This window comes from Manacus vitellinus, unplaced genomic scaffold (genome assembly GCF_001715985.3).
Source record: "Manacus vitellinus isolate BGI_N305 unplaced genomic scaffold, ASM171598v3 scaffold_26_pilon, whole genome shotgun sequence".
NCBI lineage: Eukaryota > Metazoa > Chordata > Aves > Passeriformes > Pipridae > Manacus > Manacus vitellinus.
This window is the reverse complement of record NW_021939960.1, coordinates 8,223,285-8,250,345: the sequence shown is the minus strand read 5'-3', so window position 1 is coordinate 8,250,345 and position 27,061 is coordinate 8,223,285. Positions and strand designations below refer to the sequence as shown.

General features: G+C 41.7%; 1 protein-coding gene across 1 annotated transcript in view; it reads left to right on the top strand.

Moving 5' to 3' along the window:
• The window catches only part of RTEL1 (regulator of telomere elongation helicase 1), a 44,588-nt gene extending 17,595 nt beyond the window's left edge, over positions 1 to 26,993 (top strand). Inside the window, exons 17-34 of the mRNA XM_029960327.1 lie at positions 93 to 206; positions 1,672 to 1,712; positions 2,175 to 2,260; positions 2,639 to 2,716; positions 3,437 to 3,514; positions 4,726 to 4,869; positions 5,632 to 5,747; positions 6,680 to 6,803; positions 7,970 to 8,123; positions 9,707 to 9,861; positions 12,590 to 12,685; positions 13,816 to 14,026; positions 15,281 to 15,418; positions 16,092 to 16,208; positions 18,072 to 18,314; positions 19,367 to 19,540; positions 20,335 to 20,520; positions 25,641 to 26,993. Of these exons, the coding sequence (XP_029816187.1) occupies positions 93 to 206; positions 1,672 to 1,712; positions 2,175 to 2,260; positions 2,639 to 2,716; positions 3,437 to 3,514; positions 4,726 to 4,869; positions 5,632 to 5,747; positions 6,680 to 6,803; positions 7,970 to 8,123; positions 9,707 to 9,861; positions 12,590 to 12,685; positions 13,816 to 14,026; positions 15,281 to 15,418; positions 16,092 to 16,208; positions 18,072 to 18,314; positions 19,367 to 19,540; positions 20,335 to 20,520; positions 25,641 to 25,672 (2,287 nt within the window). The 3' untranslated portion in view covers positions 25,673 to 26,993. The remainder of the gene's footprint in view (positions 1 to 92; positions 207 to 1,671; positions 1,713 to 2,174; positions 2,261 to 2,638; positions 2,717 to 3,436; positions 3,515 to 4,725; positions 4,870 to 5,631; positions 5,748 to 6,679; positions 6,804 to 7,969; positions 8,124 to 9,706; positions 9,862 to 12,589; positions 12,686 to 13,815; positions 14,027 to 15,280; positions 15,419 to 16,091; positions 16,209 to 18,071; positions 18,315 to 19,366; positions 19,541 to 20,334; positions 20,521 to 25,640) is intronic.
• Positions 26,994 to 27,061: the final 68 nt, after the last annotated feature.

Here is a 27,061-nt window from a genome sequence, read left to right as displayed (position 1 = left end):
TTCCAACCCAAAACAGTCTGTGGTTCTGGAACTGGTAGCCTGTAGGGAATCACAATGAGTATGACTGGGATCTTCACTTTGTGTTTCTTTAGCCCTTTTCCTGTTTGCTTGGAGAATCCTCATGTTATCGATAAACACCAGCTCTGGGTTGGGATCATTCCGAAAGGACCTGATGGAGCTGTGCTTACTTCTAACTATGAAAGAAGGTAATGAACTTCCATGTGGAATTCTGCTTTGAAATTTTGGGTTCCAGCATTTCGGGTTCTGCTTACAGGAGGATGCTAGTGAAGTAAGGGGGTCTCTGTAGTGCTTTTCTTGGATAAACACTGTGCTGAATAACAACACCCTTTAACTGCTACTACTGAAAATTTAGAATTTAGAACTTTAGGTCTGGAATGGGTCAGATGTCGAGGCACTGATAGTCCTTATTGGCCCTGGCCAACCTCAGCTTGGACTTTCACCCACAACCCTGTCTCTTACAGAGCAGTCACCCTCACAGACATGGAACCCCATCCTAAATTTCTTAGCTGAAGACTTAATTGACTGAAACATGTTTGCCACAAATATTTTTATATTTAAAGCTTCTCACCATAACCAGTCTCTCTTTCAGCTCTGTGTTGCCTTCTTAAGGAAAACATATCCAAATGTTTGTCAAGCTTTTGTTCATAGTTTTTCTTACTTTTCTCTGGTCTTCCATCATTTTGCCTCTGTCTTTGTGCTGTTCAGAGCAGACAGTGTTTCTGCTGCTGGCAGAGAAGGCCAGATGTTCCACAGAACTGGAAGGGGACTCGACATCTGTAATGGATCTTTACAGAGAAGCTGTAGTCTGAAAAAACCTCAGGCTGCATTTGTCATCTTCAGAAGTTTAACGTGCCATTTCAGTTTTTTTCTGTTGAAGATATTGTCCTTTAAAAAGGGAAGGTTGAGGATTCCACCCTCCCCTAAGGGCTAGAACAAGGATTTTTTTGGAAGAAGGGAATTCACAGAGTTCACTGTGTTTTGGCAACATCTGTATGGTGATACTGGTGTTTGTAGGGCTATAAAAACATCTATGTTAGGTTTTTTCCCTGCATGTATAATTTTTCTGGGAAAGCAGTACACAGAAGTACAGGGCAGCAAAAGAAACCTAAAGACATGAGAGAACAGGTGAGTTTTCAGTCAGGGCTGGAAGAACATAAATATGGCTCATTGGAGAGCAGGGCTTTTCAGTTGAAGATGAAGAGATTTACTATGAGTAAATAATAACCACAGTAACCAAATTCACCCTTTTTGCCCTGTAGCAACCACACCTAGTTGATCAATAATTATTTTAAATAGTTTTAACATTAGCAGGCTTGGCAGCATTGTAGACTTCTCTGGCAGAACTCTCACTTTTATGTTGTTAGTATTAATCATAAAACTCATATGGCTTCCCATTTCTATTTGTGCATTTTGAAAGTATTGAAGTTTAGATGATCTGTGCTTAGTAATAGGAATATTTCATAGTATTAGTAAAGTGTAGTCAAGGTATTACTAATTTTTGTCCTTGGTATGGGTACCTGCCACAGGAAGGAGAGCAATTGGGAGTCTGGATATGCTATTTTAGGTTTTAGATGATTATGATATTTAGATGTGTATGAAAAACATAGAAAAGGAACTACAGTGATGTTACTTGATTTTTCTTCTTTGTAGGTTTTCAGAGGATTATTTGTCTTCTTTGGGAAAAACAATTGGTAAGTGGAGTGTGTGGATTTCAGAAATGAGTTGATGACCACAGTTTTTAGAAATCTAAAAAGAGCAATACTAAAGAAGGTGCAATAACAGGAAGGTAAAAGATCACAGTGCAGATCTGAATGCTGTTTGGTTTTGTGTACTTGTGTTTGCTCAGGCAACTGGCTGCTGTGATAGCACACAAAAATGAGTTTGAGTCCCTGGCTTAATGTTTCCAAGTCAGGAGTAAATTTTTATTGTCAGGAGTTTGTGTTTGGGTCAAAAATGTGATTCCTAAACACGGAAGGTGACAGAAACTAGAAAATTAGAGGTGATGCAGCCAAGGGCCATTTGCAGAGCAATTAAGGATCACATGAAATTAGTGCAATTTCTTGTCTTGTTTCTGTTGTTTTTCCTCTCCAGTCTGGATTCTCCATTCCAGGATGAAAAAGTCCTCAGCTACACACTTGTTTGTCTCGTTGCAGGTAACATTGTGCGAGTTGTACCACATGGGCTGTTGGTGTTCTTCCCATCGTATCCTGTCATGGATAAGAGCCTGGAATACTGGAGAGTATGTTTATTGCTCTGCCTTTATTGGGTGGTTTGGTTACACACACTGGACAGTTTGTAGTTATGCTATTTAACCATGGTAATTAAAAACCTTCTAGTGGAAGGTTCCATACTCATGGCAGGGGGTTGGAACTTAAGATGATCTTAAAGATCCCTTCCAACCCAAGCCATTTTGGGATTGTATGAAAAATCCTTCGCTAATAACTAAGTTATAAAATCTGGTCAGGCTTCTTTTATTTTGATCTCAGTACGCTGGAGTGCAGTGGTGTAGAAGTGGGGAAGCAGTGACCACTTCTGAGCGTTTCTGTTCTCGTGGGCACTTCTGGTATGTGCTCACTTTGACATGACATTTCTGATCTGTTCCTTGTCTGTTTAACAGGAGCATGATTTTGCTAAAAGAATAGAAGAAGTGAAGCCAATGTTTGTGGAACCCAGGAACAAAGGAAGCTTTTCAGAGGTTGATTATTTGCATTACATGCCTCTATCAACTTCAGAAACTGTATTTATGTTGAAATACCTCCTCTAAGATGTGTTTAGGTGTGAAACACCCAAATTTTTATCCTAGGATGAAATTAAAACTCTGAGTGCTTCTCTGAAGTGTAATTCTTCTGTGCATCCTTCCTGTCCTCTCTTGGATGGTTGTGCAGGGTACAGTCTTCATTTAAATCCGGTGATGTAACAGCAGCTAAAACACACATGTGCTGAGTAATCGAGCCGCTAGAAAGCTGTCACTTGAGTAGTCACCGTTTGTTAATGTTCTGCAGGACTTTTCCTCCCAGCTCATCATGCTTTCCCAGCGTTGAAGAATTGTGCAGTGTCATCTGTTTATTTATAGCCCTTCTGTTTGCTTCTTAGAGTAAATAATATCCGTGAGTTGCTTTCCTGGTTTGCCAATTTTACTTAAGGATCTGCAGAAACACAAGACAGTCCGTGTTTTACCCCCTTATCAGAAGTATCTGACATTAATCTTTTATGCTTACCCAGATGTGTTCTAGATTTCACAGTGGTGTAAAGGTTTTGCTAAGAAAATGGGTCCTCACATTTGCAATTAGTTGAAAGCAAACACAATTGTACTAAGCCAAATTAATCACTTTTGAGATCTTAAGTGTACAAGTCAAATTTAGTTAGTACAGGATAATAACCTTCCTGCTCTTACTTAAACTTGTTTATATTTTAGGTGATTGATGCCTATTATGATAAAGTCATCTGTCCTAAGTCCAATGGAGCTACATTTTTGGCAGTGTGTCGGGGGAAGGTAACTGGGAATTTGTTTCATCTGAGATAAGATTATAGAGTTGACAGAAAAAAACAACACTCTGGATTTCAGTACATTTCCGTTATTTGACTGTAATTATATGTGGGGATAAAACCAAGTGCCCTGAAGCTTTTCCATAATTAGGTCACGTTTATATCTGCCTCGTTGCTGTTACTGTTAAAGGGACACAGATTTGATGTCTTTAAAATGGATGAGTATCATAGTTATATTTCATGTTGGCTGCTCACCAAGAACTTAACACATTAGATGAGAATTGTTTTGGAGAATTGTAATTAAACGTGTTAGAACAGCACTGCAGAAAACCAAAAGTATTCCTTAGCTTCAAAACACATTATCTTCATGTTCTCTGGACACATTTGATGGCCTTTCCTTTACATTTTCCAATGCTGATAAATTGACTTATGTTTATCAGTAGAAACATTTGCAAAATCAGAAATTACTCTTAGAGCCTTTTTGCTGCTGCTTACTGTGTAGCAAGAGAAGACCCAACTTGTTTTGAACCTTTGATCCCAGTCTCCAAAGAGGTTTTTGGATCAGTGAAGAAAAGACATAGCTTTCTCCAGTCTCATAGCTGAGATTGGAGAACTGATTCAGCTGCAAAACAAACCAACTTTTTTTCCCCTTTAATTATTTTTCAGTCTGTTTGATTCTCTGATTTTGTTAAGTGATTTGCCAGCACAGTGAGCATGTACAGGGCACGTGAGTGACAAATACTTGATGGGATGTCAGCAGCACAGCTGGTGGACATGGCACTGTAGTCTGAATTCTGAGCAGATTTCTGGCAGGTTTCTGTTATTGCTTTGGAATGATTCTGTTCATTTTTACTGTCAGAGAAGGTTTATTGTGTTCTTACCATGTCTTGTTAACAAGTCAGGGTATGGATGGTTTAAACATAGGTGTTGACTGACATTTAAGATGTTCTCAATACAGCTGTAGTGCTTATCTGGGAATAAGACAGGCATTAACAGTGTTGGCTGAGCTATGCTTTGTCAAGGTCTGCTGGAGGAAAAAAACAAGTTTAAAGTCTTGGTAATAAAAGCAAAAAATATAGTTGAAGCTATTCATAATGTATTCATAAACTACACTTGGCCAGGCAATTAATTGAATGGAGAAAAATGGCCAACAACTGCTGAATTGCTCTGAAATGTCACTTCGAACCCTGTTGATAATGGAAAATTCTGTCTCTTCAGGCCAGTGAAGGCTTGGACTTTGCAGATACAAATGGACGAGGAGTCATCATTACTGGGCTTCCATTTCCCCCTCGTATGGAGCCCAGAGTCATTTTGAAGATGAAGTTTCTGGATGAAATGAAGAGAAGTGGTGCAGGTGCACGGGTAAGACTGGGCAGCTTTTCCCTGGTGGCTGTTTGCAGGTTTGTGTTATCGTTTTTCCCTCTTGTCCCCGTGGGGTTTGGATTTTTCTCCCAGCCCTATGGAAGCATGGATACCAAAAAGCCAGACAACCTTGGGAGTTTGTCACAAATGTAGTCACCTTGTTTTCAAATTCAAATTCCAGTGGCACAGTCTCAAACAAATATAGGCTCAAAAAAAGGCTGTAATTAAAGTTTAAGTCAAAAATCTTTTTATGTGTTACCCATCTCTCTCTCTGAGGGATTTATTTCATCCAGAGAGAGCATGAGTAGGAAGAATTGCCTGTGCTGGCTACTTTGGGGATTGTGGGTTAGGGGGTGTGGTAATGTGTGTTGGGGTTTTTGTAGTTTGTTTTGGATTTGGTTTATTATTACTTCAGGCACGAAAATGAATGACGTTATAATTTAGTTTGTTCTGCAGCACAGTCATGCATAAATAATATGGTGAGTCTGTTGTACTGCCAAGGCTGTCAGTGCACCTTATATGAAATAGCCCCTCAAGATGGATGTTGCTACTGGAGTTTTCTGTGCTCTATAATTCAGGTGTGATATTTGAGTCAACCTGTGTTTGGTTTTCTTCGGCTCTTCGAGATTTGTCAATACCTCTTGTCGAGTGCCTCTTTTTTTTTTTTTCTTAATTTCTTTAGAAAAAAAATAGTGACTGTACAGCATGGAGAAAACATTTTACCTGGTAAATAATATGAATTCTTCCTCCCACCTCTTGCAGTACCTGTCTGGGCGTGAGTGGTACAGTCAGCAAGCGTCCCGGGCTGTCAACCAGGCGATCGGCCGGGTCATCAGGCACCGCCAGGACTACGGTGCCATCTTCCTGTGTGACCAGAGGTAAACCTGGGCTCTAGGACACAAGCAAACACCATAGAATCCCAGAATGGTTTGGGTTGGAAGGGATCTTAAAGCTCATCTCATTCCAACCTGCTAGACCAAGTTGCTCCAAGGCCCATCCAGGCTGGCCTTGGACACTTCCAGGGGTGTGGCATCAGCAACATCAACAACTTCATATCTCAGCATGGGTATTTTGTGTACAAATGTGCTGATGTTGCTTCTGAAGAAAGCTACAGTTCATAATAATTGAGTTATTTAACATAGCAATTTATATAAATATTGCACCACTTTAAGAAAGTAACCAGATTGTTATCTCCTGCCCCCCAAATATACAGTCTTGGAGCTGCAGAAGGAGATTAATGGTATTAAGGGAAAATGAACCAGTTTGTTGAATTCATGTTCCTAATACCTCTGGAAATTATGTGATAATAATTTATAGTTTTGCATTTTTTCCATCTTTCACTTGAGAAGGCAGTCACCAGCACTCCATTGTTTTGAGGAGGATGGGAATGAGGACAGATTATATTAGAGAAACAATACTATGTATATCAATATACTATAGTAAAATTATACTGCATTAATATCCTTTCATTAAATGTTAATATAATAGGTATATTATGGGTAATAAGAGTTTGATAGGCATCAATGCTGAGGCTCGACTGGGGACAGTCTGGGTTCAGTACTACTGTTCATGTTACCCAGTTACAGATTTTATGGACAAAAGATAGGAATTGCCTGATTGCCTGGTATGTGGTATCAACAAAGCCCTTTTCTCTTGAGTGAAGACATCACCCCATTATATTTACTGCACTGTTTCCAACTTCAGTTGTCTTGCTACCCCTCCCTTTTCCCTTTAGACACTGATCTAGAATTTGTTGATTTAATTTAGCCCAACCTGGCAATTAATTCTCTTGTTTTCCAATCGTACACAGGTTCACAACTGGGGCTGTAAGAGGCAAACTGCCCTCGTGGGTCCGTCCTTACGTGAGTGTTTATGACAACTTTGGCCACGCAGTCAGAAGTGTCTCCCACTTCTTCCGCGTTGCTCAAGAAACTGTAAGTGTCTATAAAAAAACCCTCACAAAACACACAGCAGATTTCCTTAATAGTATTGGAGACTGGGAATCCTAAGCCAGGTCAGAAATGTGAGAGAATCACAGATGATGTCAGATTGGAAGGGACCCATAATAATCACTGAGTCCAGCTTGTCACTCCTCACGGGACTTAACACAGAGTCACTTGTCACTTCTAAGCATTGGAAGATTTACAGGAAAGAAGATATGCCTCATCTTTCTCCAAGGGTGAGCTGGAACAGGATGTTGTTGTTGTGCTGGGCAACTCATTAGGTTAGATCACAAAAATAACTTCCTCTTCCAGTTCCTCCTGAATAAACATGGCCTCTATTGGGTGTTATGCAAATCCTGGAACCGATGTTGGCATCCAAAAGCTTTTTACCTCAGGGAGAAGGCATATGTGTGGAAGAACTGGTCATACCCTCACATTTAAATTGAAGCTGACTGGTATAAAGAGTAAGACAAACTATCAGTTGTTATTGCAGTTCATCACTGGGTCATCTTTACTAATACAGCTTCTCTCTTAGCATTAAGAAAGTGGTATTGTCTGTAATAGTTCCTTGATGCAAAAAGTAATGTTGTAAAAAGACTTCCTAATTGACTGGAGGAAGTTACAGAAAGAAACAGGCTGGAAGCCAGAATGGAGAATTCTTTGTTCCCAAAACGGAGGTTAAGATTAAAATAAACACTTAAAATTTCACATACAGACTTGGATGAGTTCCTGGAAGACACTTTAGGCAAATACAAGTTGTTCAGACAAATAAGTTACAGATGGCTGATACTGAATGACTTGATCTTTTCTTATCATCAGTGAGAGTTTTGTGGTAAATGAGAACCCCAGTCTGATGTGCTTTGCCAGAAGAAGCTGCATTAGGAAGTGGTTGTTCTTTAGAAGGTCATGATCCTTTTTCTGGTACCAACTCACTTAAGTGCTGAGCCTGCTTACTACACTTCATCTGTGTCACTTCCAAGCTGTTTGATCCTTTTCTTCAAAAGCCCATGAATCCAGACTGTTTAACAATCATGCTATCAAGGGTTATTTGGGGAAAAGGAGATGTCTTTGGGTTGTTGCTGAGATTTTTGGTTGCAAAGGGAGCGGAGTAGAAAAATGGCTTTTGCCTGTTGTAACACTTTGCAAACTGCTTGCAGATGCCCCCACCCCTGCCCCAGTGCCCTCCTGGCCATGCTGGTTCCCTAAGTGACAGCAGTTCAGCACCATCTACTTCATCTGAGCAGATCCCCTCCGTCAAAAAAGCGAAAAACTTGGATGACCATGTCCCCAGTTTGAAGAGGAAAAGGAAAGGTAGGTTTGTGTCCTCGCAGATACGTCTTTTTGTTTTGAGCTGAACTGAGAAAAGGAGGATCAAGAGACTAGAAAATGAAATGGGAAAGAAAGCAAGGAGAGTTCAAAGACTGATGGAAACATCTGATCAGAAGGGACATGGTTAGGCAATAGAAAATGGAGGAAACCAGTTGTAATTACAGAGCAAAGAGGCAGATGGGGCCTGAAAAAGTGCCCCACAGAACAGGAATTTGGTGGAATATCACAGGTAGTTTTGAAAGTGAGAACTGGAAGTTTCTGACTAATACTGACTTCAATATGTTCCTCTTCCATCCTGTTGTATAAATGACTCTTACTCAGTAATCTGGCTAAGAAAAGAAAAAAAAAAGGACATTGGAACAAAACAGTGTTTTAAATTTTGTGGTTAGCTAATGCTGCAGGATAAAGCATTTCTCATGTCAGATATTTCAGCACTCTAGATTGCTTGCTGGTTTGGAACAGAACAATGCACTTGTGTTTAAAGCTCTGGTTTCAAACCGGTTATGAGCAAGTGTGAGGGTGATTTGACATTAAATTTAAGCCAGTGTTGACTGCTGATTGTTGTTGAAAGGGATTACTTTGGCTGCCACTTTTTTCCCCCCGTCAATTCCCAGCTGTGCAGTTTCGCTCCTTCCTTTGATTTGAGTCCATCTCTAGTGCAACTGCAGAGTGAGCAGATGAGCTTTGCTGAAGCAATTTACCTTCCATCCCCTTGACTGGTAGATCCAGCTCAAAGGATGGGCTGGAATGTGGGACTGGAGGTGAAGGGAAGAAGCTGCATTGCCTGTTTTGAAAGGAATTTTCAGTTGCTTTGCATCAACTGGAACGTCGAACGTGCCTGTAATCATAGTTTTGTCTAGAGTTTTTTGTACTGACTTTTCAATTTATATCACAATATGCTCCCATTCTTCTCAAAATGGTGACTTTTCTTAGTAACTGGCTGTTGAAGTAATTTCACAAAGTAGTGGAAGTACATTTTTTAAGAGAATGACTTATAGAAGTATCAAAGTGATACTAATTTAACCCTACTTGCAGCTCTAAATCCTTATATTTAAAACCAAATATACCTGGATCCTGATTAGTGGAAATATGTATTCTTGCAACCTTGGTGACAGTGTCTTACAGGTACTGATACTGGGAGAACTGTAGGCTTTAAAAAAACTTGTTCTCTTTAAAAATAATAAATCATGTTTCATACCAAAATCTCTTAGAAACCCAGTTTTGGGGAAATCCACAAAGCTGAAGTAATTAAAGCAGTAAGACTTTTCCCCATTGATCCTAAGCTATTTTGAGGTTAAATAAGACCATCACTTCAGGGAAAGTTTGAAAGCAATCTACCAGGTTGTGGTAACAAATGCTTGAGCAATTTTGGGCGTGATTTATGAAAGCAGTCTTCTTACGAAGTGATAAAATGCAAGTTTGGAAGATGTGGAAGATTATTTAATCCACCAGCACGTCTTTGTGGATTGCTTCGCAAGACTGGGAGGTATCACTCAGTCAAAGAAAATGCAAGAGATGTAATGTGGAATGTTAATTTGTCGTTTGTGATATGCTGTTCATGCCAGTAAAGGGAGAGGGAACATCCAGCCTGTGTGTGGAATATGAACAAGAGTTTGTCTCGCCCAGAAGAAAGTGTGTTGGGCTCTTGGATGCCCTGGAGCGCAGTGAGAAGAGCAGTGAAGATGCAGAGGAGGAACCTGACTTGCCAGGAGAGGAAAAGGTAGTGGCAATGGTGTGCAGAATACTTGTTTATAAGTAAATATCACAGGCTTTAAAGCAAAATGGGTTTAGCATTAAGAGTTCCAGCTCAACCCTCTTTCAAAAAACTCACTGTAATCAGCACTGATAGATAACTGCAGGTTCTCATAATTAATTTAATCAAAGGGTTTCCTTGCCACGTTCAAGTAGATGATCAACAGGTAGGTGCTTGTACTGTGCTCCAAGGCTGCTGACCAGGTGGATTCCTGGAAGTTAACCACACTCTCTGGGAAGCAAAGAGCTCTCAGAGGAGAGGTTGTTAAATACAGTTTGTCCTGGGTGGAATCTGTGTCAGCTCTTTGTGTGAGGCCAGATATTGAATTAAAAAAAGGGTGGGGGAGGGTTTATGAATTAGAAATTGCTCTTTGAGATTAAAATCTTTGATTTGCCTCAGAGGATGAATGTTGCAGACTTGTGGAATATTTTATCTAAATCAAGAATCCACTATCGCATTAAGATCAACAAAGCTGCTTCTGTGCTGTTCATTTTCTTTCCTCTTAGATTGGTATTTTTAATGCATCAGTGGTTAGGCTGTATTCCTGCTTTCCCAAAATCCCTGTTTGCAGTTGTTGGAGGGGTGGCTCCCTTACCTGGCTGCCATCAGAGGAGTATTTTGGTGCTGGCTTGCAAACTAGCACGTGGACTTCAGGAATGCCTGTTGTAGCATACCCAAGTAGTTTGCTTAGGAGAAGAATGCCTGCAGGAAAATGCGGAGGTGTAGGAGTATCTGGGGAATATTTGAGGAGGCCTAAGGGAGATGGAGACATGTACAAAACAGAGGGAATGTACCAAGGATAGCAAATATTTAACTTGTGTGCAGCCAAGTGGGAAATGGACTCCACCACCCATGAGCCGCCGTGGCACAGACACCAAAACTTATTCTTTGGAAAGCCTGGCACGTTTCCAGGGAGTTGGTAACTCAGCTACAGTGCCTTCCTAACACAGCTGCACTGCTTTTGGCAGAGCTCAGCGTTTCCTGGAGCTGATAGACTTGATGGCTTGGCAGTCACTCAGCTGGTGTCCTCTTTCTCTGTTTGGCAGTACTGCTTCTCTGAGGCTTGTGCAGAACTCTGGGGTCATCCTGTGCTGCTCCTAAATTGGTGACCCGAGTGTAGCCCTGAGACATGCAGGGCCTCTGAGGGAGCCAGCTTTCACTCTGAGTCCAGCCTGGAGCTGATTTACTCAGTACTGGATTTGGACTGAGGATGGAGTTGGTGTGATTTCCTCTATTTCTTCACTGTCCAGCACAGTATCTGTGTTACCATTTTTTCTTTTATCAAGGTTATACTGCATCCTTGTTCCCTAAAAAATGGAAATTTAGCTGCTGTCATCCTGAAAGAATTTGCTTGCGGTAAAAAAGAATAAAAGTCTTTGTCATCTCAAAAAATCAAAATGCAATAAATAGTCTCTCAATCCATGTAAATAATGACTTGGCAGTTCCCCATAATCAGATTTCCTTGTGAGATATGTCTCATGGAAACTTGTCTTGGAAGCCTTATTTCTGCTGGATCCTGCTGTTCAAGGTGGTGCCTTTACATAGCACAGGAGTAAAAGATGGTTTTGATAATTTTTCTGACTTACTGTGTGTATCATACATATTCTCTTGCTGCTTATATTCCGATTCTTCATTCCCTGTCATGATGCTTAAATAAAATATATCTAAATGTGCACTTAAATTGTGGTCAGATTTGTCTAGAATTGGGTGTCCTTGCAGTATTAGGAGTGTACTGAACGTTGTATTTCTGGGTACAGCAACAGACTCCACAAATTGGCTCATCTGAAATTATTGGCCAAAGGAGTTGTTTATTTTAGTAATGGTGTTTAGTTGCAGTTAGTTTAATTTGGCTCTGAAGCTTTGTGATCTGAATAGCCATGTTTGGAAGTCACAGTGGAATTTAGGGATGCTCTTATGTTTCACTGTTTCCTCTCACAAGTGAACTTAAATGAACTGATAGTCACATACTTGCCATGAAATTTTTATTGGGCTAGAGCAAAGAAGTTACTCATTCCACATTCCTGCTTTCTCAGCAGGTGTGGAGACCAGCTGGCAGTATGGGGCTGTCCTGCAGCTTCTTCTGTTCCTTGAGTGATTGTGTTTAAGGTGGTTGATACTGATCTAATATTGGAGCCTCTGCTTTTAAGCAATTCCAGTCCTCTTTCTTGAGAGCCATTCTGTGTTACTGGGAATGGGAGCTGCTGAAGAGCTTGTTCACCCACAAGTGTTTCTGCTACTGTCTCATCCTACCTGCCTGATACATTTTCTATAACACTGCTTAGGCTTCCCTTCTCAGTATCCCAAAAGCCTGATAGGTGTTTTCTTCACAAAGAGAAGGACTTCCAGGCAGGAAAGTGAAGGGGTATCTGAGCCATTGGTTACACACAGGTCTGTGTACGCTCCCAGACTGCCCTGGAATGGTCTGCTATGAGTCCAGTTTTGCTTGATCAGGAATCAAGACCAGCTTTGTCTTTAATTTCCTCTGTTTTGGTCTCTCTTTTTGGCTTGTCCTGTAAATTATTACCTTCTGGAAACAGATATGTTGCAATAATTTAGGTTGACTTGTTTTACTTTGTCAAATGGTCTCTCAAACTGAGTTAACAAGCTTTACTACTGGAAATATCTCAATTAAACAGACAATAACTTTGAAAAGCATTTTTTTTGTATGTTTCTTATTGTCTTTTTGTCTTCACAGGCACATCGTCTGTCTACACTTTCCCTTCAGTATGAGAAGAAGTTAACAGATGAGCAGAAAGGAGGAAGGAAGAAAATAAAGCTAGTCAGCAATACAGTATGTGTTTCCCTGTGTCGGTGCCATCCCTTTGATCTGTAGATTGCTCTAATCTGAAATGGAAATTTCCAGGCAGATAGATGACTGATGCCAAAACAAGCATGGAGAAAAATCCAAATTGTAAATACTTAACAGTGCACATCTGAAATCTATTTCATGATCTTTCCCAAATCCAGACATCACAGACCAAATCAAGTATAGGTCCCAGTAGAGCTAATAGGTGAAAAGAATTGTTTTCTGGCATTGAATGCTTTGTGAACAGCTTCTCCCAGTGACCAGGTGTGGTGGGTGGTTTCATCTTTTCAGTAGAATGGAATACTTCAGCTGGGAGGAACCTACAGTGATCAGCTGGTCCAGCTGCTGGTAGAGCCTCAAATGGTTTAACTGACCCATTTTGGGTAAGGGATCACATCCAACCCCACCCTGAGGTGGGTCATCATTGTGTGTTAACTTTGCAGTTGTGCATTGTAGTTTTGCCCTGTCTCCAAACTCAGTTAACTCATTAGGCAGCTAATTGCTTAAGAGTTACTATAAATTCAGGAAAATTCCCTGGTTGACTGTGCACCAGTAGTTGTCCAAGGTGCTGTCCTAACTGGATGTTACCTGTCTGTCAGTCTGTCAGTCACCTGGCAAACGAAACTGATCCTGGAGCCGATAATATCCAGGAGAAGGGAGAGAAGGAAGAGAACAGGTTCATGCAGAAGGTTGTGTTTGCAGTTTGTTGGTGTCTGATGTCATGATGAGTCAGCTCAGCCTCCAGGCTTGGAGTAAATATCATTTTATCAACCCTTCTCCTAAGAATATAATTGTGCAATGATTATTGGCTGCCTTCTCTAGGAATATTTCCCTGAAGCAGAGAAGGTGAATAATACACGGATACAGGGGTGACTACCAAAACTACAACCTGTTAGGTGAAAGCATTCATAGTTTCATGGTGAACATGGTGGTGGTGCTGGGTGAACGTTGGACTTGATGATCTTAGAGATCTTTTCTGACCCTAATGATTCTGTGATTCCATGATACCAGCACGTTCAGCGTGCTGTCAGAATTGTAAACATACTGTTTCTACCTGAATTCCTGTGAAAGTAACTCAAATCATTCTGTACTGAAATTCCTTCCTGCCCTCCCAGCAGGCCCTTAGGAAAGCTGAGCTGCCAGAGCCAAAGAAGGCCCGAGCCACATCGTACATCAACACACTGAAGGAGACCCTGAGCCAGCAGAACTATGAGCTCTTCTCTAAGGCTCTGCAGCAGTACAAGAAGACAGATGACTTCCATACCATGTTATCCGAAATGAGCTCCCTCTTCATAGAGGATGAGAAAAAGCACGTCTTGTTACGAGGTACACCTGGTGTATTTTGTGTACCCCTGGTGTATTTATGTGACCTGACTTTTGTCTTTTAAGTAAACTTGGGTATTTCGGTAGTATTTTAGATTTGAAGTACAGATCAGTCAGGATGGTCATCCTGAACATTCATCACTTTATCTCCCCAGACCACACAGAAAATCTTCTCAGTGTAATTATCAATGTTAGCTTGCATCTTGACTTGAAGAAATTCACATTCCATGGAAGTTTGTGTTATTTGAGACTTTGTCTAAAAGTACTGTAGCTTATTCCCTGTGACTTATGAGTTCAAGAGTGTGGCTGGGTGAGTTGGATACATGCATTCATAAGGATTCAGTGTTAAAGCAGTAAATAAATAGACAGAATATCTAGAGAAATTTTCTGTTTAAATAATGGTAAGTATAAAGCAAAGGGTCTGGGCAAACATGGATAGTTACTGGATTAGCTGGTATTTTCCTGACTTTTAACAACTGCACTGACAGGAACTGAACTCCCATCAACATTTCTTCTAGTTTAACAGTGTTTTCTGTGTGACTTCTCATTTCTCTCTCAACTTGTGAAGAAATGGGCAGGCTTTTCTCTGACTTTTTTCATCTTCTGAAATAATAAAGGCTTAGTTATGCGTCTCGTGAGGTAAAGCCTAAAGTTAAGGAATGGGAAGCTCAGTATGAGCACTCAGTACTAATAGTAACCACAACTGGTTTCCCAATTTGCTGATGATCTATATAGATAAGAAAATATTTGATAATCAAATCAAGGTCTGAGTCTAGTTTTCAAGAGTGTCAGGCACCTGAAACCTAAAGCTGATTTGATGTTTAGGCTTCTGGTTGGCAAACACTCTGTAGTGAATAAGTAATGTGAGGTGTAAATTAACAGTCTATCAGTTATTTGAAGTATCAGCCTCGCAGATACTTGGACCTCATGGTTTGAGTCACATCATGTCCTGTTTCACTGGGAGGTGTTCCTTCATATTTACAGTGAAAAAATGACAGTTTTTACCTACTGATAATAATTTTGCTCAGTGTTTGCATGGTAGCTGACCTTTGTGTAACTTAAAAGTGTGCTTATTGTATAAATATTAGATAAGGGTATTTAGATTTTAATTAATTTAGCTGCACCTTTTTATCTTCTTATTGCCTAACTTTGAAGTCCCGCTGTTGTAGGTTTCTGTAGCATTTGTGGATTGATTTTTTTTCTTCTTCTTCTTTTTTTTTTCTTTTTTTCCTCCTTCTTCCTTCTCTCTAATGAAAGAATTTTACCAGTTTGTTCGACCTCAGCATAAAAAGCAGTTTGATGAAGCGTGCTGCAGCCTGACTGGAGAGGGCTGTGGCTACAAACCTGAGCACAGCCTCCTGCTGGAGGAGAGGGAGATCCTGGCCAAGAGAGCAGGTGAGGAGCTGGTTTCAGTTGTATTGTTTGAAGGATATTATCCAGTCTTAGAGCAAGATGTGTCTAATACAGAAATGCAAGGATGGAAGGCAATTTAATTTAATCAGTGCTGAGCTAAGTCTCTGCTCTCCATGATCCTCTTGCCTTCCCCTGAGCATTAGTTACTGCAGAGTTAGTAATGATGCCAGTTTATTTCAAAAGGTGATTTTACCGATCTATTTAAATCATTCATCTAGTCTGGGGATTTAAAAACCTTGTTTGTCTTCTTTGCTGCCCACGTAGTGCCACCAGAATTGTGAATAGGCAGTGATAGTGTCCTCACAAAGCTTGTGAAATCTTTGAAACCGTGAAGCAATAAAGTTCTAAAAAAAGCAGGGTCTTGGCTCATCATCAGAGAAGTACCTCTGTGTGGAGTCCCAGAATGGTTTGGGTTGGAAGAGACCTTAAAGCTCATGCAGATCCACCCCCCAGCCATGGGCAGGGACACCTTCCACTAGACCAGGTTGCTCCAAGCCCTGTCCAACCTGGCCTCGAACACTTGCAGTGATAGGGCAGCCACAGCTTCTCTGGGTTGTTCAGGTGTTTTCAGCATAGGATGGCATACTTTGAAATGCACCTTTCTTTGTTCATTCTTCCCTAAATTCACTGTTAATGGACTGGTTTTATTTAGCAGAATCAAAACAGAGTCAGCAGAAAAGTGCATTCTCCAAGGCCTCACGTGCTCAGCTGAACCCTGGGCTCCACCTGAACCAGGGAGGATTCCACTTGGCAACACGACTGAATAGTGCAGGTACCCTTCATGTTTAATAAAGACACAGTCCCAAGGCAAGACCTGTTATGCTTTACTTCCCCTCTGACTGTCAGTTCTCCTAGTGGGAACCAATGTTTGTTGTGCTCACCCAGCACAGTGGCTCACTCCCTGTAGGTAGAAGTGATGGTAATTCAGAATTTTCAGCAGAGATCACACAAAACAAAACACAAAAGCCAGTAAATTAAATCAATGTGGATATGAAAGAAACCAGCTGAAGCCAGACTTTTGCACTGAGAGACTGAGCTGGGAAAAGGGTGAGTTGAGCACAAGTCTGCTGGGCTTCCTGTTTGTCCAAGGTCTGTGAAAGAGAGCCAGTTAAGTGATGTAGCTTTAGATTACGTCAGTCTGAATCCAGGTATGAAGACAAAACCGTTTCTGTTTTGTTCTGGGTGTAATGTGTGCATTCCTCCTGTGGACAGTCTGTTTTTTCTGCAGAAACAGAGAGTAGCAAACGTAATCTTTGTGTGCATCCCTCTAACCTCACTCTGCCCATTATTTATCTTTGAACTCAAAGGCTCAGTTATTATTTGATTACTGGTCTTCCTGAGAAAAGCTGGGAATTTTTTGTATTTCTCACAAGGAAATGAGTGGGATCGTTGGACAACTTAGAAGTCTTTCTTTGAAGGGTAAAGAATAGTCAAAGATTAATCCCTTCTTTAAAAAAAAAAAAAAACAACAAACAAACAAAAAACCAGTTTCCTGGAAGGCTTTAAAAGCTTTTCTTGTGTGAAGCCATGTTGTTCTTTTGATTTGTTTTCCCTTTTGTTTTGTATTTTAAGAATATTCAAATATTTTAAGGATATTTGAATAAAACAGAATATTTGGTAATTATTTTGTCCTGAAACCATTAGAGTGGTTTCACAGAAACTTGTTTCCACTAAAATTAATTAAGAAAATAATAGCAATAAATGGATATGTTGTTTCTGTTGCTCACTTCTTAAGTAGAAAACACTCCCATGGAAGTGTCAGAAAGCTCTAGGATACTGATTATAAAATGCACACCCAGGCTTTTTCCTTTTCAGGAAATTGAATGAAGCCCATGTTTTGAAACTTAAATATCTTTATCCTTCTCTAAAGAACTTTTAAAGATCTAAATGCCAAAAGATAAGGCAGGTTAATGAAATCAATTTCTTACCATATCCTTCATCCGTATTTGCATGCCTGTAATATGCAAACCAGAACTTTTTCCTCTGAAACATATCAGAAATTAAAGATTGAGATTTAGAACAAAGTCCACTTGGAGTTCAGCAGGATGTTCCAAGCAGCTCCTACCTTCTGCTGTCCTCCTGCATTGCTCTTGTGCTCTCTTGAGTGTTATTTCAGATTAGATAGTCTTTTTGACATTATGTTTTCCTGCTGGAAAACACCCTGCCCCACCTTTTCTCCTTCAATTGTCAGGGGGTGAGTAATCTGTCCTTTAAAATTGCCCATATGCCAGGCCAGCAGAGTTGCCTGACCCATCTGTTTAAGATGCTTTTACTCCCTCAGTGGAGCACAAAGCCTGATTTATTGCTGACCTCCATGCACAGTCTTCTGTGTCACCTTTTGCTCATTCCTTAGCAACCTTCTGACACATTTCTCCATTTGAAAATATCAAAGAACTCCAGAAAATGCTAAAAGTGATCCCCAGAATTATTTTGCTCCATTCCCATTTCCAGGAGCAGATCTGGCTCTGCCAAGGCCATGCTGGAGGGAAGTGTGTGACTGGGCAGGTGGGGTTGGCTTTCCCACATTGAAGTAGTCCAGAAACCCCCTGCAGATGAAATGAGAAGTCAATATGATGGAGTGACCCGTTTGTTCTGTTCCTCTTCAGGCTCTTCTCACGTGTTCTTTGTCTCTCAGGGCGCAATGCCAGTGGAGCTCCAAGGAAAGAGGCTGGAAGGCCTGCAGGCTCCAGGAAAGACCATCACCAGGCCCTCAGGACTGCCTATCTCAGGGATGTGCAAAGGGCTCTGGACAAAAGCACTTACAGCCAGTTCCACGAAGCGTTGCTGGCTTACAAGAAGACGGATAATTATGACGCGATGATATCGGTGATCGCAGCCCTCACCACGGAGAGGCCACAGGACTTTCATCTCCTACAAAGTAAGGGATGAGGGGTTTTTTAATCACTTTTATTTAGCTGGAAAGATGTTGGTGCTGTCATCTCGTGTGAAATCTCATCTTTCGGTTTAGCAATCCGGATAAATGGAGCAGCAGGGGTAAGCAATCACACTTTGGGGTCGTTGTTCTTTTACAGAGCTTTACCTGGAAATAGTTACGGATCTGTGTCGTACTTTTATTTTCTCTGAAGGGGCTTGTTTTATTTTCCTTTCATGGGTTTAATGATGGGAGGATTTAGGAAGCTGCAGGTTTTCGAAATTTGAAATTGGACTTTATTGTTTTAAGAAGAAGAAGAAGGGGGCTTGTGTGATGTGACACTTCAGTTCCACCTTCTCCCATGTCTCTGGGGTGAACTCCTCTGCAGGAAATTACACATTTGGTGTATGCTAGGAAATGCTGATGGAGTTTTGTTTTGTTGTCTTTAGGAAATAACAGTAAGTATTAATTGACCTTGAATAGATATAATAGTCTGCAAATTGCCAGAAAATATCTTTTTTCTGGTGCATTAACTAGTTGGATGAGTCTTGGCACAGTGAAGAGTGGGAGGGAAATGAATTGTGGGGTACTGAGTCATAACGTCCCCTTGAGCACTTGTCTTACTGAGCAAGTATTTTGACCTCAGAGGACTTTGTGATAGAATTGTCTGTGCTTGACAATAAATTAAAACTGGGGTTTTACAGAATTTGTGTGTATGTGTTGTGAATCCTTGTCAACCAAACAGTAGCAAGAAATTTCCTTTCTGGGAGTCTTTCCGGATACTGTGTCAGGTTGAAGTGCTGGGTTGTAGAGAACAAGAATTTCAAGGTAAGTGGGGTTGTTCTCCATACTGAGTACTCATCTGCCTTCTGGCAAGGAAAACCCCATAATCATAAAGACCACAAAAAAAATCAAGTGTTACACCAAGCTGAAGATACTCTGGGGAATATGGCTGATATTGTTCAGCTTCCAAAGAATTTCTCCACTCCAAAGAAAGGAGTCTTCCGTGGTTGGACGTTGATTTTCATATGCATTTGACTGTGCTTTCCTTTGGCCAGGGTTTTACATGTTTGTGCGTCCTCACCACAAAAAGCAGTTCAAAGAGATGTGTGAGAGTTTGACTGGAATGGTCTGTGGTGAGGGGAAGAAGCAACTGCAGCAGCCAGTGCAAACTGAAGGGAAACCCCTGAGCTTGGAGAGCTGGTGGACAAAAGGAAACAGCCACATACAAGGTTGGTAATGAACAATTACCTGAAGTTTAGAATCTTATTTATTCATGATGACTAGTGCTCAACAGCCTTAGAATCACAGAATGGTTTGGGTTGGAAGGGACCTTAAAGCTCATATCTCATCTCATCTCATTCCACCCCCTGCCATGGGCAGGGGCAGCTTCCACTAGCCAGGTTGCTCCAAGTCCCATCCAACCTCACCTTGAACACTTCCAGGGATGGAGCAGACACAGCTTTTCTGGGCAACCCGTGCCAGGGCCTCACCACCCTCACAGGGAAGAATTTCTTCCTAATACCTAATCTAATCCTGCCCACTTTTAGTTTAAGGCCATTCCCCCTGTCCTATCACTCCACGCCCCTGTGAAAAGTCCATCTCATGCACTGGAGCCTCTGTGCCCAAGGCATGTAAAGGAGGATCAAATACATTGGTTGTGTCCAAACTGGGTTAAAAATACCCCACCCAAACAGGTGTAAGATAAAAGGTAACATGAGATGAGGAAGTGCAAGGAAACAATGAAGAAATTAGTTACAGTTTTGCCATCTTTAGACTGTGAAGTGTATTAAGGGTGAAGGCAGAATTTTTGCATCTAAATGGGGTGGGAGCAGGAGTGGATCCACTCTCTCTAGGAAGAATTTCCACAGAACTAAAATGGCAAAAAAGTAGTTATTCAAATTTCTTTCTCTTCTTACACAATGACAACTTAGCTGAATTTACTGCTGGTTGTGTTCTGCAGAGTCTGTGTGTTGTGTTCTGCATGACACAAGTTTGTATGCTGGTTTTCTCTTTTTATCCCCAGATGCTTCCACTTCTAAGATTGACGTGCCAGAGACAATTCAGAGTAAGATTTCCTCGTTTTGCTTCAGCCAGAAAAGTGAACTTGAGCTGCCAAAGACTGAAGTATCCAAAGGAACTGGTAACGTGAGAGCACCCTCAGACTCTGGAGTGGTGCCCATCTTTCCCCTGGATATGGAACCAGAGTTTGGTAGGTATAGCTGAGGTTTGGGGATGCCATTCTCCAATACTTGGGAATAAAGATAAGTTATAGAAATGAGAATTACACTGATGGCCTGTGAGATGAGTGGTTCGTGCCTGTATTTGCTCAAGTGCAACGTGGTTTAGCGTGGTTTGCTGAGCAGCATTTGCACTCTCTGCACCTTCCACGTGCTCTCAAAGTGCTTTGTTGTCTTTATCAAAATGGTGCAATAGTTTCCCAGGAATTTACAGAATTTTTTCTCCACAACTTCCTGGTAAAGGAAGGATGTAATCTGAGTTTCTAAGTGGGATCTGAAGCACCGGGAGACTGAGTGACGTCTTGTGAGAGAAATTACGTAACAGGGCCAGGTATTGCACTGTTAAGGTGGTTATGGTCGTTGTTTTCTGGACTGCACTGGAGACGTGGATGCATAAGAATTTCACAGGTGATTACTGGAATTTAGTCATTTCCTCTTTCTTTCTCCCCATCCTCCCCTCTGTTCTAGGAAGATTCCACTGCTCTCACTGCAAATCTGAGGATGATGTGCCCTTTAAATGTCCATTATGTGACTTCACTTGCTGCAAAACATGCTGGGAGCAGTTCTTAAAGGTCCTCTTGTTTACTGGTCTGATTTTTTCCTGAAACTGCTGGAGAATTTTGTGCTTTTCGTGAGAACCATGTGAACAAGCCTAGAAACAGAATTTTGCTGTTTACAGAAAGAACACCCAAATCCTGATGGAAGATTTTTCCCCTGTTTCATTGTTTTATGTGTTTTACGATGTGATTGGAAGCAGACCTCTGCTTTAAGCTGGGGATTTTACACATTTGCATCTTTCTGAGCTGCCTCCACGTGTTTTCCTGTCTAAAACTACAAAGGCAACAAGCTGTGGAGTCAGCTTGAAAAAAATGTGTCGGTTTTTTCATGTGTTAACCGTTACTTTAATTTTTTTTCTGAATTATTTTCACCATTTTCCCCATCAAAATCTTACTGTGAAGCACTATCATGAGATGAGGGAAATCAGGAACAGGCTTCCCAGGGAGGTGGTTGACTCACCATCCCTGAGGGGACGTGGCACCAAAGGACGTGGTTTAACGGTGGCTTTGGCAACGCTGGGTCAGGCATTGGACGTGACGATCTTAAAGGGTCTTTCCCAGGCAAATGATTCCATGAATCTGTCATTCTAAATTCCTGCTCAAGTGTCTCCTGTGTCATCCTGTCTGTTGGTTTTCCCATCTGAGTAAGTTGGTGGTTGAAATTCTTCGGGCAAGAGGATGTAGCTGGTCCCGTGGTGCGTGTGTTTGGGAGCATCTTACTCAACGTTTGACGTGGCAGCCAGGGGTTAATAATCTGGGTTTGGAAGTCTGCTACAAGAGCTGAGGGGTTGCTGAAAATTCAATAGGCCTTGCTGATGAATATTTAATTTTTCCATTTTTGCCAAAGTGTAATGGGGATGAATATCTGACAGGCAGAATCCTCTGCTGCAGAAAGGGCCCCAACAAAGTCACAACAAGAATTTTACTAGCTTGTGTTTATATTCTCTGCTGCTTTAGATTTGAGTTGATTAAGGACAGAATGAGCTCCCTAGGGAGTTATTTTTAGCATTTTAGCATCCCACAGTGTAGTTATGTTGTCTCAGCCCATTAATTTTGACCTTATAAATATCTGGGGAAAAACTCATTCCTTTTGCCAGTAAGATGGAACTTGTAGTTGTTGTTTCATCAGTTTAAGAATCCACAGGATTAGAACTATTGTATATTGAGCAATTGTACCACCCTCTTCTGTGGTTCTCATCTTGAAATTGGTCATTTTGAGGTCTGGATTTCTTCTTAATCCTCAAGTGAATTGGTGTTTTCATAGCTCATAGATAAATGACAACTTGCTCAGCCTAATTTTTTTTAATGACTCTTTTATCTGACTGACATGTCTTAGACCAGAGTAGTTTGACCTACTGGATTAGATTGTGTTTCAGACTTGGGTACTTGAGAGCATCCAGAGGAGGCAGCCAAGGTGGGAAAGGACTGGAAGGCACCTTCTAGGAGGGGTGGCCGAGGACTCTGGGCTTGTCTAGTTTGGAGAAAGGAGACTGAGGGATGAGCTCATGGATCTCTGCAGCTTCCCAAGGAGGGGACGGGGAGAGGGAGGTGCTGAGCTCTTCTCCCTGGGATCAGTGTCAGGATGCATGGGAATGGTTCAAAGCTCTATCAGGGAGATTCAGACTGGATATTAGGAAAGATTCTTTACCAAGAGGGTGATCAAACACTGGAAGAAGCTTCCTAGAGAGGTGGTCATTTCCCCAGTGCCCTTTATGGTTTAACTTCTGTTGGACCCTGCAGTGGTCAGGCAGTTGGACTAGGGGATCACTGTAGGTCCCTTCCAACTGGAGGTGTTCCTTCTCTTCTATCCAGATATCCAGTGCAAAATCATGTTTGAGGAAACGAGTCATTCCCTGTGTGTCATTTATTATTAATGATTTCAATCTTTGCCACTTACATGAATAATCTTACTTATGGCATACCTTTTTGGCTGTCTGTGTAGAGGAGTCTTAAGCGGCTCATGATGTGATTCAAGTGTCATTTGGCTAATGAAAAGTCAAATAAGAGGGTCATAGAATGGTTAATGTTGGAAGAGACCTTTAAGATCAAGTTCAACCATCACCATTACTGTGTTCACCATTGAACCATGTCCTGAGGTGCCACATCCACATGACTTTTGAACATTGCCAGGGATGGTGACCCCATCACTTCCCCGGGCAGCCTGTTCCAGTGCTTTCCAACCCTTTCCACAGAGAAATTCTCCCTAATATCTAAACCTGTTGTAGATTAGGATATTACTTGGACTGATGCAGAAATGGTTCTCCCAGTGCTGAGTCAGAACTGTTCTCTGCTGATCATGGAGCTGAGAAGGAAGCACAGCCTCCTGGGAGAGCACAGGATTGCAAACAGGAAGACTATCCTGTGTTTCTCTGAAACCAGTCCCAGAGGAGCCACCTCCTAACACATCCATTCTTTGGGAGGTCAAACAGGCAATTGGCTCCATCCGTGACAGGGGTGTGTTTGGGACAGAGTTACCTTTACCAGCAGGAAATGAGCAACCACGTCTGAGCTCTGAGCTCCCATCAGATGGCATTAAGCTTTGTCAGCTCTGACTGAGCTGTGTTTGAAACTCCTTTTTGCTTTGCTAACAACTTACTCACTGTTTTTTCAGCTCAAAAGTCCCTTGGTGCGGATTGTCCCCCGAGGAAGTGACTAACAGCCTCATTCACAATGCAGGGTTTGCAAATTGTGATCTTTTCCAGTTTGTTGTTGTAGTGAAATACTGGTGGGGAGAGGCGGTGAATGGTTTTGGAAGCTTTTAGAAGCTTTTGGAGGAGCAGTCAGAATTCCCTGCAGCTGCCAGGGGTATTAGGGGGATTAGTGCTGGAGCATGTTGGGTGATTCACTGTGCTGGGGAAACCTTGCAGAAACTGGGCCAGGGCACACTGCTTTGGGGTGTAGCTTTTTCTCCAGAGCACTGTTGCTGCTTTCCAGTGTTTAAGTGCATCATTTATTCAGGCAGTTCTTCCAGAGAAAATGAGTTATTCTCATTTAGACTATCTGCAATATAGGCCAATAATATCAGATTTCACAGTTATATTTTACACTTAAAACTGTCTTTGGCAAATCAGTGTCTGCTGGGAGGTGAAGTGAGTTTTTCTCTCCCCATCCATTTATGGTATTTAAATTCATGTTTCTAGAACCAAAATCCTACTGCTAGAGCCTACCTTGCAATCTGCACCCTTTCTTGCAATGACTTCACACTGACACGGCAGGGTTAGATTGGATATTAGGGAGAAATTCTTCCCTGGGGGGAGCCCCTGGCACAGGTTTCCCAGAGAAGCTGTGGCTGCCCTATCCCTGGAAGTGTTCAAAGCCAGGTTGGACAGGGCTTGGAGCAACCTGGGATAGTGGAAGATGTCCTTGCCCATGGCAGAGGGTTGGAACGAGATGGGCTTTAAGGTCCCTTCCGACCCAAACCATTCTGTGATTTTAATTATGAACTTGCACACTGCAGGGAAGCCTGTGCAGTGCCACTGATGTAGGTGACCATCATTTTAGCCTCCTGAGGAGGCAGTTTTTATTTTTTTTACTGTCTCCCCTTTGAAGTAAGCAGAGCATTTTAGTTTTACCAGTAATTTGCAAGCTACGAAAAGAGCAGTTGGGATTCACGTGCAGGTCAAATGACTTCAAAATTGAAGATTAGGGAAGAAGCAAACTGAAACCTGAGTGGAGAAATGATGCCTCACACACCCTCGTGTCTCCTGCTGAGAAAGGTGTGGGGTGCTATGAAGAAATAAATGTGCTTGGTTCCCCTACAAAGCTCTTGATCATGACCACGTGTGCCACCCATGTTCGGGTATGTCCAGGACACTCGTCATTCCCATCAGCACAGGAGGAAGCAGGGATTCAGGGAACTCATGAGCTGCTTGAGGGGACTTTACTCAAAAGTACAGCTGTACTTCACAGCAGCTCTTGCAGCTCTGCATTTCCTTGTTCCTGTATTTTTAGTCGTCCAGATGTGTCATAGCTGTAAATTAACCTGAGACAACTGCTGTAAAGTTTGGTGCCACTTTGCTGGGAGGCTTTTTTCTCTTCTTTTTGCTACTGGCAGCAAAATAACTGCGTGGGAACACTGAGGATGCAAATGGCAGACAGGATATCTGGGGGACTGACCCATGAGTAGTGTGGCTTGTGATTCACGTTGGACAAAATGTGATAGAGAACTTTAATATCGTGGAATCATAGAATGGTTTGGGTTGGAAGGGACCTAAAAGCTCATCTCATTCCAACCCCCTACCATGGACAGGAACACCTTCCACTATCCTACATTGCTCCAAGCCCTGTCCAACCTGGCCTTGAACACTTCCAGGGATGGGGCATCCACAGCTTCTCTGGGCAACCTGTGCCAGGGCCTCCCCACCCTCACAGGGAAGAATTTCTCTGTAAAGTCTAATCTAACCCTGCCCTCTTTCCATTTAAAACCACTGCCCCTTGTCCCATCACTGTCTACCCACATAAAAATTCCCTCCTTTTATGGTGTTTCCTCCATAAGAAATACATTATCCACGTGTTTTGTTCATTGCTTTCTGCAGGTGGTGAAGAAGTGCCCGGAGTGCTGCAGTGACGTGAAGAGGAAGCGATTACTCCAGGTTTTCTTATGGTTATAATCCCACCCATAGGAAGGGCAACAAGCCCCCTGTGCCCAGCAGAAGGTGGTGGCTGTGCTCCAGCTCTGCCACTGAGCAGGAGCAGGATGGAGGTTCATGCAAACCCCTTTGATCTTTTCCTCTGGATTACGATGCACCAACACGTATCATTTTCCTACGGAGGGGGTCGAGTCTGAAGGGTCTTGCTGCAGGAAACAAAGCAGGACATTGTCTTCTGTTGGAACTAGGAAGGTTAACTTTTTACTTGTTTTAACCTGTGAATTCTTCTGTGGCCACTCTTAGGCTGAAATTTTATATCCTTAGGGGCATCTGTCATTTACATGCCCTTCAAGGAATACCAGACCCTGGGAAAACCCCAGGAACGCTGTTACAGTGAAACTGAGCTGGCTAAGGAGGCCAGACTACCCATCCATACCACACCGGTGTTCCTGGAAGAGGTGATTCACATTCACTGTTTGGTGTTTGGCAGCAGCCACTGTCTCCAGTAGCAAAAGATACTGAAAGGATCATTTTTTACAGAAATTTTCCATCGGTGGATAGTGAGCAGAAGCTCCCTCTCATCTGTGCACCCCAGAGCCTTATTCCATCTTCCATTGTGCTGGGATTTTTTGAAATGTGCTTCTGAGGAGCCTTTATTTTCTGCTCAGTGCCGGTGTTTCCATGTATCTGTGTTATTTGATGTTTGTTTTCCAAGAAGAAAAAGGAACTAATCCGTCTAAAACTTAAAAATATATCATGTTAGATGGGTTAAAAAAAAAAATTCCTTAATACTTCCACTCTCTGTGAGTAGTGGGTATAAGTGGTTAACCTGGAAAATTTTATCAATTTTAAATCTAACATAGCTGCTGTAAATAAGATGGTACATAAAACCATTCTGTTTTATTTGGGTTTGGTTTTATTTTTTAAAAAAAAGGTTTAAAAGAAATGACCAGATATAAAAAATACTGGGTATTGGGTCTCAGTGGTCCTGGTAGGAACAAGTAGAAAGGTTAAAATCACCCTGTTGGTGATTTTCATATCAATGGAATTTGGAAAATTTTATCCTAATAAAATTTTATTGTTAATAATTGATAAAACTGAAAACCGAGTTGAATTTTAACAAAAGTTCTTATTTCCCTGGTTATAGAATTCAAAACTGGTGTCACCAAAGCAACTCCATACCTGAAATGTGCCTGATTTTATTTGTTGGTCAAGGGGTCGAACCTTCGCAAGTTGTACTGAGCGCTTTTCATCATCCTTAGTTCTCCTTTGCTTTTTTAACAAATAAAGCAACTCCTGCATTGTTAAAGAATTTTTAAAATAAATAAAAGATGCTCCCAGGGGCAGCAGATCAGGCTCATGTGTCA